General features: G+C 53.0%; 1 protein-coding gene across 1 annotated transcript in view; it reads left to right on the plus strand.

Annotated features, from left to right (window-relative positions):
* The first annotated feature begins 4,524 nt into the window (after positions 1 to 4,524).
* The window catches only part of RSPO1 (R-spondin 1), a 34,154-nt gene continuing 23,466 nt past the window's right edge, over positions 4,525 to 15,212 (plus strand). The window contains 2 exon segments of the mRNA XM_058819816.1: positions 4,525 to 4,654; positions 4,657 to 4,722. Coding sequence (XP_058675799.1) covers positions 4,525 to 4,654; positions 4,657 to 4,722 — 196 coding nt within the window.

Here is a 15,212-nt window from a genome sequence, read left to right on the forward strand (position 1 = left end):
GCGAGCAGGCGGGATCTCGGCTGTGATCTCAGCGCTTCATCCCTTCCTTCCCTCGCCCCGGCCGCCGCTGCAGCCGGAGGAATCCCGGCATGGCTGTCACAGCTCTGTGCGCGCCGGCAGCGCCGAGCGTGGCTCATTCCTGCACATCCCCGGGGCCAGAAGGAGCGGCCGAGGCTCTGCTGACACAATGGCACTCGCACAGCTCTCCCAGGCTCCGAGCCGAGGGCTCTGCCCACCCCCGGCACAGAGGGGCAGGTCTGGTCAGCTCTGCAGGACAGCGGCTCCCTGCCCTGCTCCGGGTGGTGCCATCACCAACCCTTGGGATCACTGTCCAAATCCACCGTTCCCTCTTCCCCAGCCCCTCCAAGCCCCTCTGCTCTCCCTCCTGGATGGTGCCATTACCAAACCTTGGGATCACTGTCCAAAATTCCACCGTTCCCTCTTCCCCAGCCCCTCCAAGACCCCCATCTCTCCCTCCTGGATGGTGCCATCACCAACCCTGTCCAATCACCAATATTCTGCTGTTCCCTTTCCCCCAGCCCCTCCAAGCCCCTCTGCTCTCCCTCCTGGATGGTGCCATTACCAAACCTTGGGATCACTGTCCCCAGTGACCAAAATTCTGCTGTTCCCTCTCCCCCAGCCTCTCCAAGCCCCCCATCTCCCCCTCCTGCCCCTCCTCTGGGCCCTGCTCGGAGCATGGCAGGCGTGTGCCCTCTCCACGTTCTCCTTCCCCAGCCGCATTTCTCCTGCAGCGTTTCTGAATTGTAAGAGACACCCGATTTTCTGGGAATTAAAGCTGAGACAACAAAAAGCTCTGTTGCTCCCCAGAGCCGCCTGTGCCGTGACCATGGACGCGTTTGTGCTTTCACTGGGCGGTGGCAGAAAATCCCTGGCTCGAATGGGAATTCCAAGGGACAATTCCAAGGGAATTCCAGGCACGGCAGCACAGGCTGATGTCCCCTCTTGTCGCAGGTACCCGGGCAAGCAGCGCCTGTCCATGGGACACTGCCCAGAAGGGCTGCACAAAAGCTCCCAGCCGCGGCATGAAGTAATTGTCACATTTTTCTTCGGTAAGGATTAACGTTCCTGCTAACCTTGCAAACGTCCATTGAGCCATTGTCACCCCCCGAGAGGCGGCACAATCGCGGGGGATTATGGTGTCTGCGGAGCAGCCTGTGCCCCTATTGTGCGCTCCCGGCGGGGGCAGGAAATCCGGCGACATCAGCCGATGTCCCAAATTCACTGCCGGCAGGGCACACGGCAGCCCCGGGGCCCGACAGCCTGCGGTGACACCTGGCACTGTCCCTGCACCTGGCACTGCAGTGGCACTTGGCACTGTCCCTGCAGTGGGACCTGGCACTGTCCCTGCAGTAGCACCTGGTACTGTCCCTGCGGTGGCACCTGTGAGCTGTCCCTGAAGTGACACCTGGCACTGTCCCCGAGGTGGCACCTGTCATTGTCTCTTCGGTGGCACCTGGCACTGTCCCTGACCCTGGCACTATCACCGTGGTGGCACCTGGCACTGTCCCCATGGGGATGGGTGGCCGGGAACCTGGCCGGGCTGATGGCACTCCAGCCCTGTCCCCTCCTGTAGGAAAGCCATTCTGTGCTGTTCTTGTGAGCCAGCAAAGCTTCCTGATGATAAGGAAAGCCCCTTATCTCTGCTGAGGAAGACACCGAGGTTGTCACCATGGGGACGTGATGAAGGAGAGAAAGTTGAGAGATACAGACTCCAGAAAGGCTCACAAAATGACTCCTTGATCACCTACAGGCTCCTTGATCACCCACTGAGAACTTTGTTCCTTTCCTATAACCACTGTGTATGTGAAGGGAATGGAAATATCTTGAAAATGCATAAAAGTAAAATGCTGCTGTAATAAATCTCTCTTGCACCCTTCTGATGGAGTCGTGGTACTTTGTGCTGTGTCGTGCTCTATAATGACACTCTCCTGGTGCCCCGTCCCCTCCTGGTGCCCTGTCCCCACCTGGCAGCAGGTTATGCCAGCTCTTGGGTGCTGGGGAAATCCCATAAAAATGTAGCAGGAAACACAGAGCCATAAAGGGAATTTCCCGGCGTTTTTGTCGGCTGTGCCCGCTGTGTGTGCTGTGCTCAGGCACCTGGCAGCTCCAGCAGGAAGGAGCATTAGCAGCTCGCTCCCAAGCCTCTCCCTTTGGAGCAGGAGCAGATGAGCATGGCAGAAGCACAGAGCACAGACCTTCTGGGGAACAGGGCTCCAAATCCTGCAAAAGGCTCGGGCTTGCAGACGGGCAGGACAGGCAGAAGCTGTGTTGCAAGGATGCAAGAGGAAAAAAGGAATGCTCAAGCAAACCCATGATTTATGTACGTGGGTCCCAGGAGGGTCCTACAGAGCTTATAAATGACAATACATATTGTGGTTCAACCCCCATGCTCAGTAGCAAAGGAAAAGGAGTGGGAAGTGTCTCCAGAGCTGGGGCCATTGCACAACAGCAGAGAATGGAAAACAAACTCATCTGCTTCTCCCCAGCATCAGCATCCCCACTCCCAGGGAGCTTTCCCAGGGGACAGAGCCGTCCCTTCCAGAGAGCCACGGGGACAGGAGAGCCCTGAGTGTGGTGCCCAGGGAGCAGAGCCTGGCATCCTTCTGTTGTGCCCACTTTGGACTGCTCAGCCAGAAAAAACCAAACTCCGTGCAGATAAGGACCGTTCTACCCAAGACAGAGTGAAATCCCCATGATGGATGTCTCTGAGTGCTGCAGGTGTTTATTTCTGGAAAAGAATTGGCTTCTGGGGAGTCTGGGGCTGGTCTCCTGCAGATCTGCACCAAGAGGAGCTGTGGTGGCAGATGTGGCATCTGGATGCCTCCTCCCAGCAGGATCTGCATTTGCCAGCCCTTTGGCAGGGCACTCAGTGTTTAGGAGCCAGGATTGTTCCTGCTGTGCACTGGGATTTCATGGCAGTTTTTCACAAGCTTTGCACGTGTTTGATAGTACAAATAGGAACTGAAGCTCCCCACAAGTGACAGCAGCCTGGCTGCCTGGGGCCTGCTGGGGCTTGAGAGGAAAGATGTCCATTCACAGTCAGAAACTCTCTGTATTCACTGAGCACATGGCACAATTTGGCTTCTCTGCTCTGGCATCATGGCAGGGGAAGGGCTTCCCACTCTGCCTTGAGGATGTACAGGTGGCTGTGCACAGAAAAAGAGCCAGACAGCAACCTGGTGCTCCTGTGCTAAATCCTGCACTGGGAGATTTCCCTGGACACATCTGCTGAAGGAAAAAATGGGTTTTGCATTTTGAGCTCTTTTGTCATCTGGAGTAACGTTGAGAAACAAGTCCTGCAGTCAGGCTGGCTCTCCTTGGTCACATCTCCCGAGGCTGAAATGAGCCCCCATGGACAAGGAAGGCACTCAGACTCTCCCTGTGCTTCTGTGGGACTTCTTCTCATTGGATCCTCCTCAGGCCACACCTTCTGTTCCATCAGGGTGCCCATTTCCAAAAGGCAGGTGGTGACTGTGGTGACCAGGATCCATCTCAAGACATTTGGAGGGAGGCTGATCTTCAGAAAGCAGCAGCAGATGGGCTTGGTGCCTGTTGAAAATTAAGATTTGACTGTATATAATGTCCTCAAAGCACAAGCAGCTGCAAAATCCCTGGTCTTCCAAAGGTAGGAGGTGGTGATGCCTCCACTCTGCTGGCCTGGCTGGTTCTGCCAGGCACGCACAGCAGCTGTAGAGAAACCAGGAATGTTTAAATTATTTAATTTTTCACCAGAAAAGGTCAGGAGGTCCAGGATGGGTGTCCCACCCTGGGAGCAAATTTGGCTGATGCCAGGGCAGCCACCATGGTGGCAGATGGAGCTCCCCTGGCTCAGTGTGACCCATGGCTATTGGCTATTCCGGAGATGGTTTCCATGAGAACTTTTTTATTTTTTTTTTTTTTTTTGTAAAAATGTTGAACAATTCTGGTTTCATCCCCATGTGGAGCGGGAAAAATTTTGAAATCTCGAACATTTTTGAGGGCTTAAAAACAATTTCCCACCCAGTTATAGCCACCAGTCTCATCAGGATGTGTTTGAAAAGCCTCCAGCAGGAGCTGAGCAGAGCTGGTCTCAGCTGGATATCACTCTCAACGAGAAATGCCGTGGCAAAGGGTCATGTTTCTTCAGAAAAAAAAGTATCTTCAATAGCTCAGGAAGTTATTAGTGTCTGCTAACAATAAGAGCTTTGGATTGATTCAATAGATGCTCATTTTAATTGTAAAATGCCAGTAATGAGAAATGTGCCATCCAATGACTCATTTTTCCCTTGTAAAAATTATTGGACATTTTTATTAGTTTTACAAATGACAGGACCTCGTATTTCTGAGAACACTTTATACAAGCCTTGCACAAGCCCACTCTCATAAAAGCGTGTCTGTGGTGACATCCAGAGCCACAAGAAGGGGAGCGGTAGAAAGGCCCAAAGTGGTGAGGACAGCCCACAAGTGGAACTGGCAGGAGCGAACCCCAAGAGGGTGGGAAGGGGTGGATACAGCACCGGAGACATGAGCCCCGGCACTCCTTCCCAGCAGTGCCTTTCTGGAGAGGCACGGGGCAGGCAGGGGGATGGCAGCCCGCCGGCGCCCGCAGCTCTGCCCGCCACGGAGCCCCGGCGGCTCGGGGCGCTGAGCGGAGCCCGGGCGGGCCATGAGCGGGGCGCAGGGAGGGCAGGAGGCAGCCCCGGCCGAGCGGAGCTGAGCCAGGTAAGCGCCGTGCCACGGCACCGGGCAGGGCGGCAGCGCCGAACCCGCCCCGGGCTGCCGCGGAGCCGCTCGCCCCGCGCCCACGGGCCGGTGATAGCGGCGTTATCGGTGCCGATCCGTGCCGGGATTATCTGCGCTCCCGGTGCGGTCATCCCGGTGTTATCGGTGCTACCGGTGCGATCATCCCGGGGTTATCTGTGCCGATCCGTGCCGGGATTATCTGCGCTCCCGGTGCGGTCATCCCGGTGTTATCGGTGCTCCCGGTGCGATCATCCCGGTGTTATCGGTGCCGATCCATGCCGGGATTATCTGCGCTCCCGGTGCGGTCATTCCGGTGTTATCTGTGCTCCCGGTGCGATGATCCCGGTGTTATCGGTGCTCCCGGTGCGGTCATCCCGGTGTTATCGGTGCTCCCGGTGCGATCATCCCGGGGTTATCTGTGCCGATCCATGCCGGGATTATCTGCGCTCCCGGTGCGATGATCCCGGTGTTATCTGCGCTCCCGGTGCGGTCATCCCGGGGTTATCTGTGCTCCCGGTGCGATGATCCCGGTGTTATCGGTGCTCCCGGTGCGGTCATCCCGGTGTTATCGGTGCTCCCGGTGCGATCATCCCGGGGTTATCTGTGCTCTCCGGTGCGATGATCCCGGTGTTATCGGTGCTCCCGGTGCGGTCATTCCCGGGATATCTGTGCCGATCCACCTCGGTATTATCTGTGTCCCCGGTGCGATCTATGCCGGGGTTATCGGTGCCGATCCATGCTGGTGTTATCTATCCCCGGTGAGATATATCCCGGCTTTATCGGTGCTCCCGGTGGGATCTATGCCGGTGTTATCTGCGCTCCCCGGTACGATCTATGCCGGGGTTATCGGTGCTCCCGGTGTTATCGGTGCTCCCGGTGCGATCTATCCCGGCGTTATCGGTGCTCCCAGTGAGATCTATCCCTGCCCCCCGGTGCGATCTATGCCAGGGTTATCGGTGCTCCCGGTGTGATCTATCCCGGTGTTATCTGCACTCCCGGTGGCATCATCCCGGCGTTATCGGTGCTCCCCGGTACGATCTATCCCGGCGTTATCTGTGCCACCGGTGCGATCTATTCGCTGTGCTCCCGGTGCGTTCATCCCGGGGTTATCTGTGCCCCCGGCGTTATCTGCGCTCCCGGTGCCATCTATCCCGGCGTTTTCTGTCCCCGGTGAGATCCATCCCGGGGCTATCGGTGCTCGGACAGCCGGGCCCCGAGCAGCGCCGGGCTCTCCTGCCCTGGGTTTGCGAGGAACACGATAAAGGGTCCAGCACGGCCCGGGAGCCGGGGGCAGGGACATCCCGGAGCAGCCCGGCTGAAGGAACCGCGGGACTGCGGCTGGACGGGCTGGAGGGGAGCGCCGGCACCGCGTTCCTCCTGCTCCGGAGAGCAGCGGAGCTGCTTTGGCCAGACTGTGCTCTTTTAAAAAAAAAAAAAAAATCCAAGCGATTTCCCACGGAGAATTAATTTGTACAAGGGGAGGAAAAGTAGTTTTAGAGAATTTGTCATTTCAGTGTTTCATTTTTCCTCCCTTGCTGACATTATTTGTATTTTTGTTTACGTCTCCTCGTGAGAAGTCATCTGTGACTCTGCACAGTTTACTGCAAGCTGGCATGATATGACATAATGCAAGAGCTGAGATAGCCCAACACTTCTATTTTAGTTCGGAGGATATTTTAAACTTTATGTTATCCAGGAAATTTCTGAAATATTTGTCCTCATTCCAAGCCAGAATGAAAACAAAATTTTTGAGATGTCGGAAGTTCCCGTGGAACGAGTAGCGAGAGCTCCCAGCTCTGCCACCGTGCGTGGCAGGGCAGCCAGAGGGGAGGCCCCAGCCCTTGGCATGGGCACTGCAGAGCAGGGAATGGCTTTGTGTGTCCCAGCACATCCCAGGAGGGAGCTCTGGTGGCTACAAACCTTCTCTGGTTTGTGGGGATCCAGCCTGGAGAGGGAGAGGCTCTGCAGGGCTGCACGCAGGAGCAGCCTCAAAGCTGAGCTTGGCAAGGCTGGGCCCATTGGGCTGCAGGCAGGAGCCACCGGCCCCAAAGCTGAGCTTGCTAAGGCTGGGCTCTGCAGGGCTGCAGGCAAGAGTAGCCCCAAAGCTGAGCTTGGCAAGGCCAAGCTGCTGTGGGATAAACTGGGCTCTGCAGGAGCCACAGCCCCAAAGCTGAGCTTGCTACGGCCGAGCTGCTGTGTGTTAGGCTGGGCTCTGCAGGGCTGCAGGCAGGAGCAGCCCCAAATCTGGGCTTGCTAAGGCTGGGCTGCTGTGGGATAAACTGGGCTCTGCAGGGCTGCAGGCAGGAGCAGCCCCAAAGCTGAGCTTGGCAAGGCTGAGCTGCTGTGGGATAAACTGGGCTCTGTGGGGCTGCAGGCAGGAGTCACCAGCCCCAAAGCTCATCTTGCCAAGGCTGGGCTCTGCTGGGCTGCTGTGGGATAAACTGAGCTTGGTGGGGCTGCAGGCAGGAGTAGCCCCAAAGCTGAGCTTGCTAAGGCTGGGATGCTGTGGGATGGGCTGGGCTCTGCAGGGCTGCAGGCAGGAGCCACCAGCCCCAAAGCTGAGCTTGCCAAGGCTGTGCTCTGCAGGGCTGCAGGAGGCCGGGTCCACACTCTCCATGTCTGGCTGGAAAGCGCTAGCCGGTTCCCAAAATCTCTGCCTCAGTGCTGAGACACTCAGTGCTCAGCACTTTATTTTGTGTACTCTGGGAGCTGACAATTTGTAAAGACACGCTGCTGGGCTAATCCCCCATCAGCTCCTGGAGCGGGGAGCAGCTGCAGCTGGCAGCTCTCTCCCTTCTCCCACCCCAGCCTGCTGCAGCAGGGAGAGCCTGCAGCCGGCAGCTCGCAGGTTTGGACTTAAACACAAAACAGAGCCAGGACCACACAGGCACCTTGTGCTCGGCCAGCCGGGCACCGCCAGGTGGCCACAGGTCCTGGCAGGGGTGCCAGCCCTGGTGCTGAGCTCAGCCTGGCTCCCCTGAGTGCCACACGGGTCTAGAGGGGATGCCGGCCCCAGAGCTGAGCTGTTGTTGATGTGCTGAGTGAGCTAATGGGTCAGGGAAGTGATAAAATTGAGATTCTGAAAAAGAATGCTCTTTGTATGCAGGAGATATCACAAACAGGCAAAGGGCCAAGGGTCCCTTGCCCATCACTCCATGCACAGAGCACCCCAGAACACAGTGGGGTTCTGTGTTTGAGGACTTGAGTGTGCATCAGACATCTCTGGACATGCCCATCATAAAGAGGCAAAGGGCCAAGGTGTTGGGGAAGATGAACCAGGAAAGCTTTATAAATATGATTGCCTGGCAAAAGATTTTGAGAATATGGAAACTATAAGCAAGATTGAAATGAAAGCAAGCGTTGAGATCCCTCACTTACTGAACAACAGGAAAACAATGGCATGGCCAGCTGAAGGTGATCCCCTTTGGATCAAACAATCCCCTCTGCTTGCAGACAGGCCCAAGGCTCAGAGCAGACCCTGCCAGCTTGGCAGAAGGGGCCCAAAGAGGAGTTTTTAGGGTTTAAAATGTAACCCAGTGTGGGAATGTAATGATTCTTATAGGCTGTATGGAAATGCTGTAGGATTTGTATCTTGTACTGGATTGGTTAGTGAGAATGAGAATATTCAGCACAGAAGGAGATTTATGGTATTGTAATGGGAACCTCACACTCTTACCCTTTTACTCTCTCCCCCTCTCTTCTCTCAGCCTGCTCTGAGCTGTGGCAGCTCCCAGCAGGGCCCTGCACCCAGGCCCTTTGCAATAAACCCCAAATTCCTGACCTGGCTGCAGAGATCTCTGATTTCTGTCCATCCCCACCATCCCACCCCTGTCTCCTACACCAAGGGTCCCTCATCACCCATGCTCAGAGCTCACCCACAGCCCAGTGGGGTTTTCTGAGTTTTGGGGGCCCTGGGACACTCTGGGAGCTGAGTGTCCATCAGGGAAGGCACCAGAGCCATTGCTTGGCATGTGCAAGACCTCACATCTCACCAAAACTCATTTTTAAGCTACTCGGGATCTGTCAGAGCAAATGAGCCGCAGTTTCAGCAGCATTTGATCCTGGTTTAACCCTGGGAAAGCAACTGTGTTTACAAATATTTATCTGATGAGGTAAAGCATCAATATCCTTGAATCTTACATTAAAAAATACTGGACCAGAGCATCTTGTGGGTTTTGCTTTTTTCCCCTGCTGATTTGTTTCACGATATGCCAGAAGCATGGCTTGAGTTAGGGCTTTGGCAGGGGCTTTTATCATGATTGATATAGTGGAGGATAGAAAAGAAATTTGGTTATCAGAGGATGCCAGGACTCAACTTCCTAGCACATACATTCAATAATGCAAAAATTCTCCTTTAAAGGTCTCCTTAGAACAAATCCCAGTCATCACAAAACCCACGGAGATAAATTAAATTACATTTTAATAGTGGAGAATTCATTCCTGGGCCAGGCGCAGCGGTGAAAGTATGTTCTCTCTTAGGCAAAAGCAGCCTCATCTCCCATCAAAACTCTGAATGTTACCAGATGAAAAACTTAATTGGAAATGAAAGCCAGGGCAGAGGCACCATGAGAGACTGCCCCACAGCTGCCCTGGCTCTGGTCTTGCTTGTCCTGCCCTGTTCTGGGATTGCTGAGCCTCCTGAAAAAGCCAGGCTTGACCTGTCTCTCCTTCATGTTGTTGTCTTGTAGGTATTTAAAATACATTTCTCCTTCATGTTGTCCTGTAAGTATTTCAAATACATCTCTCCCTTGTCCTGTAGATATTGAAAATACATCTCTCCCTCATGCTGTCGTCCTGTAGGTATTTAAAATACATTTCTCCTTCATGTCCTGTAGATATTTAAAATACATCTCTCCCTCGTGCTGTTGTCCTGTAGATATTTAAAATACATCTCTCCTTCATGTTGTTGTCCTGTAGGTATTTAAAATACATAATAGTTGTCCTGTAGGTATTTAAAATACATCTCTCCCTCATGTTGTCGTCCTGTAGATATTTAAAATACATTTGTCCCTCATGGTGGTGTCCTGTAGGAATTTACAATACATCTCTCCTTCATGCTGTTGTCCTGTAGGTATTTAAAATCCCTGCAGATGCAGGCAGGGGTGGCTGAAGTGTGTGCTGTGTGCCCCTGGTGCCTGGTGTGGGGATTTTGGGGAGGGTTGGTGGCACAGGGGGATTGGGGTGGAGGGGATTCAGGGGCTCCTGGGGGGGAAATGGATTTGTAGAAAGTTCTTGGGGTCTGGCAGAAGGCCCACACAGTAGCTGTGTGCAAACTTTGGCATGAGAAAAGGGCATTGTCTGGCACTGCTGTGGGGGGCAGCCTCACCTCCAGGTCCCACATAATGATTGCATCCAAAACTGGAAGGGGAAAAAGGCAGAAAGAGACAGGGCAGAGCTGTGCCATGGTCCCCTCCACCAAGGGAGCCTTTCCCTCCTCATCCTCTGGGAGCCTGAGCCTTGCTCCTGCCCAGCCTCCTCCACCCCAGCCTCATCCTGCAGTGCCTTTCCCTCCTCATCCTCCACATCCCGGCCTCCCCTTGGCCAGCTGTGGCTCTCAGCAGCAGCCTGGGATGAGGATGGGGACAATCCTCATGGAGAGGACAGGGATGAGGATGGGGACAATCCCATGGAGAGGACAGGGATGAGGATGGGGACAATCCTCGTGGAAAATACAGGAATGAGGATGGGGACAATCCCTGATGGAGAGGACAGGGATGAGGATGGGGACAATCTCCATGGAGATGCTCCCACACAAGGGATGAGGATGAGGATGAGGATGAGGATGAGGATGAGGATGGGGACAATCCCCATGGAGAGGACAGGGATCAGGATGGGGACAATCCCTGATGGAGAGGACAGGGATGAGGATGGGGACAATCCCCATGGAGAGGACAGGGATGAGGATGGGGTCAATCCCCGTGGAAAATACAGGGATGAGGATGGGGACAATCCCAATGGAGAGGACAGGGATGAGGATGAGGATGGGGACAATCTCCATCCTGGCCTCTCCTCTGGCAGCCTGAGCCTTGCTGCCTGCCCAGCCTCCTCCACCCCAGCCCCATCCTGCAGTGCCTCTCTCCCCTCCATGTCTGCACAATGACAAAACCCCCAGGCAGAATCAGCTCCTTGCTCAGTGCTGCATCCAATTAATTCTATGGTTTAAGACACAACATGTGGACATTTCCCATCCACACCAGCAAAGCTCTGCTGGGCAGTTCTGCAGGACTGCTGCATGGCAGAAGGTGGCTGGGCACGGCAGATGTGCATCTTTGGGAGAGTGCCAAGCTGTAATTAGAATAATTACATGTAATTAACAGGTTCTGGAAGTGGCTCAGATACAGCAGAGTGAGCACATCACTAACAGCTTGTGCTGCACAGGTACCCCTCCAGGTGTTTTCTGCACAGGGTTCCCCTGCAGGTGTTTGCTGCTGGTCTGTTCAGCTGCTCGCAGCACAGTGATGCCCCTGGGCCAGCCTGGAGGGGTCCCTGCCCAGGGAACACACGTCCACAGCTGGTGAGGACACACAGACAGGCATTTCCACCCATTGCTGCTGTGTCAGGACAACCCAGAGCACCAACACCTATTCTGTGGGTGAGCAGCAACCTCCAGCTCATGCCTGGGGCATTCCCAAAGTGCCCCAGCATCCCAAAATCACCCCAGGGTCCCAAAACTGCCTCAGGGCCCTTCTGTTGCATCCTGCTCTCTGTGGGCACAGCTGGGCCAGCAAGGAGGTCTGTGCCAGTGTCACTGCCAGTCCAGGATGTGTTGGGGTCTCTGCTGCTCAGAGTGACCCCAAGATATTTTAAAAAGTCTCTTTTCCCAGCCTGGTGGTCGAAGAAGGAGTCAGAGATCTTCAGTTCTTGGTCTCAAGGTTGTTTATTGTATTTTATCTATGAAATTCTTTCTCCTGTCCTGCCAAGATCTGCTCAACAGGACAGACAGAGGCACACTGGTGTTATCTTTTTATACTAAAAAGTACATGTACAATATTTACAATTACATCCCAATACCCATCACCTATGTTAGACACTGAGCTCCTACTCTAAACCAATCTGTAAGTGCCACCATCACAGCAGAAGATGGAGGCCAAGAAGAAGAAGGAGAAAGGCTGGACACGCCCAGATTCCTCCATCTTGCCCCCTGAACCCCCATTCTAAAAACCCCAAAATTCTACATTTTTCACCCCATGATAAATTCACTATCATTCTACTTAATTTGTCGTGGCTTGTAATTCTTCATATAAGGCTGGTAATTTGCTCCAGGGGTCATAATCAAACCCACAGACATTTTGGGCTCGGTGCCAGGGTCTCTGAGCCCCCTGGCAGGGGTCCTGGCAATCCAGGACAGCCAGAGGGATGTCCTGGGTTCTGACAAGGATTCAGAGCTCTGCCCTGGCTGTGCAGGTGACCCCCAGGACTCCCCAGGTTGTCCCCACACGGTGAAGGGAGCCCCCAACAATCCCAGGCTTCCTGCATGTCCTGCCCGTGGGGTTTTGTCCCTCATGATGTGCCACATCTGGGACTCACCAGTTGGACATGGCAGTGCTATTTCCATGTTGAACTGTAACTTTTTTACCCCCAGCCGTTCCAGGGCTTACAACTATTGTGTGGGGTTTTTAATGTTGCAAGAATTTATATTGGGAAAAAAGTGCCTTTTTTTTTTTTTTTTTTTTTTCTTTGCTTTATTTTTTCTCTATGCCTTGGGAAATGTCATCCAGCAGGAATGTTCCCAAGAGCTGCTGATGGCTGAGAGAAGGATGGGCTCGAGGCAGGGGCTGCATGCCCAGCTTTGCTCCCAGGCCTGTCCCAGTGTCCCAGGAGTGGCTGTGGCTCTCTTGGGTGCCCCATTTGTGCTCCTCAGGCTCTGTCCCCGCTCCTCAGGGACATCTGCAGCAGGGAGCAGATGCCTGCAGAGGGACAGGCTGCTCACAGAGCCACTCCTGCTGCAGATCCTCTTGGTTCCATGCCCTCCTGGCTGTGCCAGTGGCCTCTTCCCCTTCCAGCTCTGCGTGGAGTTTACAAGAAATGCTGCAAGTCCCATCCCTGTGATGTGTCATCATTCAAATTTCTCTTTAATAGGACCCCAAAGTGATTTATTTTTCCCCAAACATCAAAGCCCCCTGAGCAATGCTGGTAGAGGCAGGGCTTCCCCCCAAGCCTGTGATGGTGTTCACAGGGGTTCTTGGATGAGGGAAGAGAGGAGGATCTGACTCCATGTTTCAGAAGGCTGATTTATTATTTTATGATATATATTACATTAAATCTATACTAAAAGAATAGAAGCAAAGGTTTCATCAGAAGGCTAGCTAAGAATAGAAAGGAATGATAATAAAAGCTTCTGTCTCAGACAGAGAGTTAAAGCCAGCTGACTGTGATTGGCCATTAATTACAAACATCCAACATGAACCAATCACAGATGCACCTGTTGCATTCCACAGCAGCAGATAACCATTGTTTACATTTTGTTCCTGAGGCCTCTCAGCTTCTCAGGAGGAAAAGTCTTAAGGAAAGGACTTTTCATGAAAAGATGTCTGTGACACAAGCCCTCTGCCCTGCCTGGGGGCTGGACACCCTCCCTGGGACTGAGGTGGCTTCAGGTGGGGCCAGGGGAGGCAGAGCTGGGACAGGATGAGAGTGCAGATCTTCCCCTGCAAATACAAGTGAGGTGGGTGTGGATTGCCCGGCTGCGAGGGCACTGAGACCTTTTTCCAGGCTCAGCATCACTTTCAGGAGCAGGTACCAAAGCCTTGGGTTGCTGTTGTTAATTGCTGCCCCAAGATGTGCAGGATGTCTCTGTTTCAGCCCAGGCAACTGAAGAATGAGTCTGGACTCTTCACTTTTCACTCTTGAGGTTGTTTATTAATTCTTATCTATAAAATTTTCTTTCTGCCCAGCCGAGATCTGCTCAGCAGGGCAGCCACAGGCACTCTGTGTTGTCCTTTTATACTACAAACTACGTATAACATATTTACACTTAATTCCCAATCACCTATGTTAGACAGTGCACTTCTACTCTAAACCAATCCCAAAGTGCCAACATCACTGCAGGAAATGGAGAACAAGAAGAAGAAGGAGAAAGGCTGGACACGCCCAAGTTCCTCCATCTTGTCCCCAAAACCCCACACCAAAAATCCTAGAATCTACATTTTCACCCTGTGATAATTTTATTATTATACTATTCAAACTTCATTGATTTTCAGGTCCTCATACAAAGCTGGTAACTTGCTCCAGGGGTCACAATCAAATCCCCAGGTGCTCTGGGCTGTGTGCCAGGCTCTCTGAGCCCTCCAACTCTGGACACCCAGAGGGATGCACTGAGTTCTGACACCAAAGAATAATAATGAGAAAGAAACAGCAAGGAGATGTGAGTCTGCATCTCCCTCACTTCTGCCAGGATTCAGAGCCACTCTTCACCCCCTGGCATGGGGATGCAGGCACAGCATCTCCTCACTGCTCAGGGGATCCCCAGTGCTGCTCTCCTCCCCAGCTTTGCAGAGGGAATTTAACAGGAAACTGCAGCAGCTCCTGCCTCTCCTGTCGGGATCTTTAGCTGTCGCTGTCTCGGCTGTTTTAATGACCTGGAAAGGCTCGGGATGGCCTTGGGCAGCCCGCACTCCAAAGGACAAAAAGAGGCTTCAGGTGTTTTCTCGGTCTTCAGTGTTTATTAGTTTTTTATCTAAAAGATTTTCTCTCGGCCCGACAGAGGTCTGCACAGCAGCCAGCCATGAGCACACTGAGAGCCCCCGGGGCGGTCACTTATCTTTATACCCAAAACTACGTATACAATATTTACCTATTTTCCCCCAATACCTTTCACCCTTATTGACCAGTGCACTTTTAGTAATAACCAATCCCAAAGTGCCACCACCACCACAGAAGATGGAGGCTAAGAAGAAGAAGAAGAAGGACAGGACACGCCCCAATTCCTCCATCTTACTTCTCTAGACCCCCCTGTACAGAAATTCCAAACCCTGTGTTTCACACTCTAATTAACTTATCCCTTCACCATTCACCCAGTGAAATCCTCCCATCCTCATACAGGTGTCGTCTCCCGTGCAGGATCAAAGTCCAGCCACCAGACACTTCTGGCAACATTCCAGGACCTCCGAGCCCCCCAAGGGTGGTCTTGGTCACTCGGCACATCAGTCCTGAGGTGCTGAGATCCCACATTTAGCTGCTCAGAGTGACTCTGAGGAAAGTTCTAAACTCTCTTAGCTCAGCGTTTGAAGGAGTTAGGGCTATTTATTTTTTGTTTTTAAGGTTGTTTATTTTATCTTATCTATAAAAAATTTTCTTTTGCCTTGCTGAGGCCAGTTCAGCAAGACAGTTTAAGGCGTTTTTCACAATAGAAGATTTCTATCTACATCGTATTTGGAATAATTGTGCTGGTTTAATAATTGCATTTGGAATAATTGCACTGGAATAATTGCATTGGAATAATTGCATTTGGAATTGATTTGCACTGGTTT

This window comes from Ammospiza caudacuta, chromosome 25, assembly GCF_027887145.1.
Source record: "Ammospiza caudacuta isolate bAmmCau1 chromosome 25, bAmmCau1.pri, whole genome shotgun sequence".
Taxonomy (NCBI): Eukaryota; Metazoa; Chordata; class Aves; order Passeriformes; family Passerellidae; genus Ammospiza; species Ammospiza caudacuta.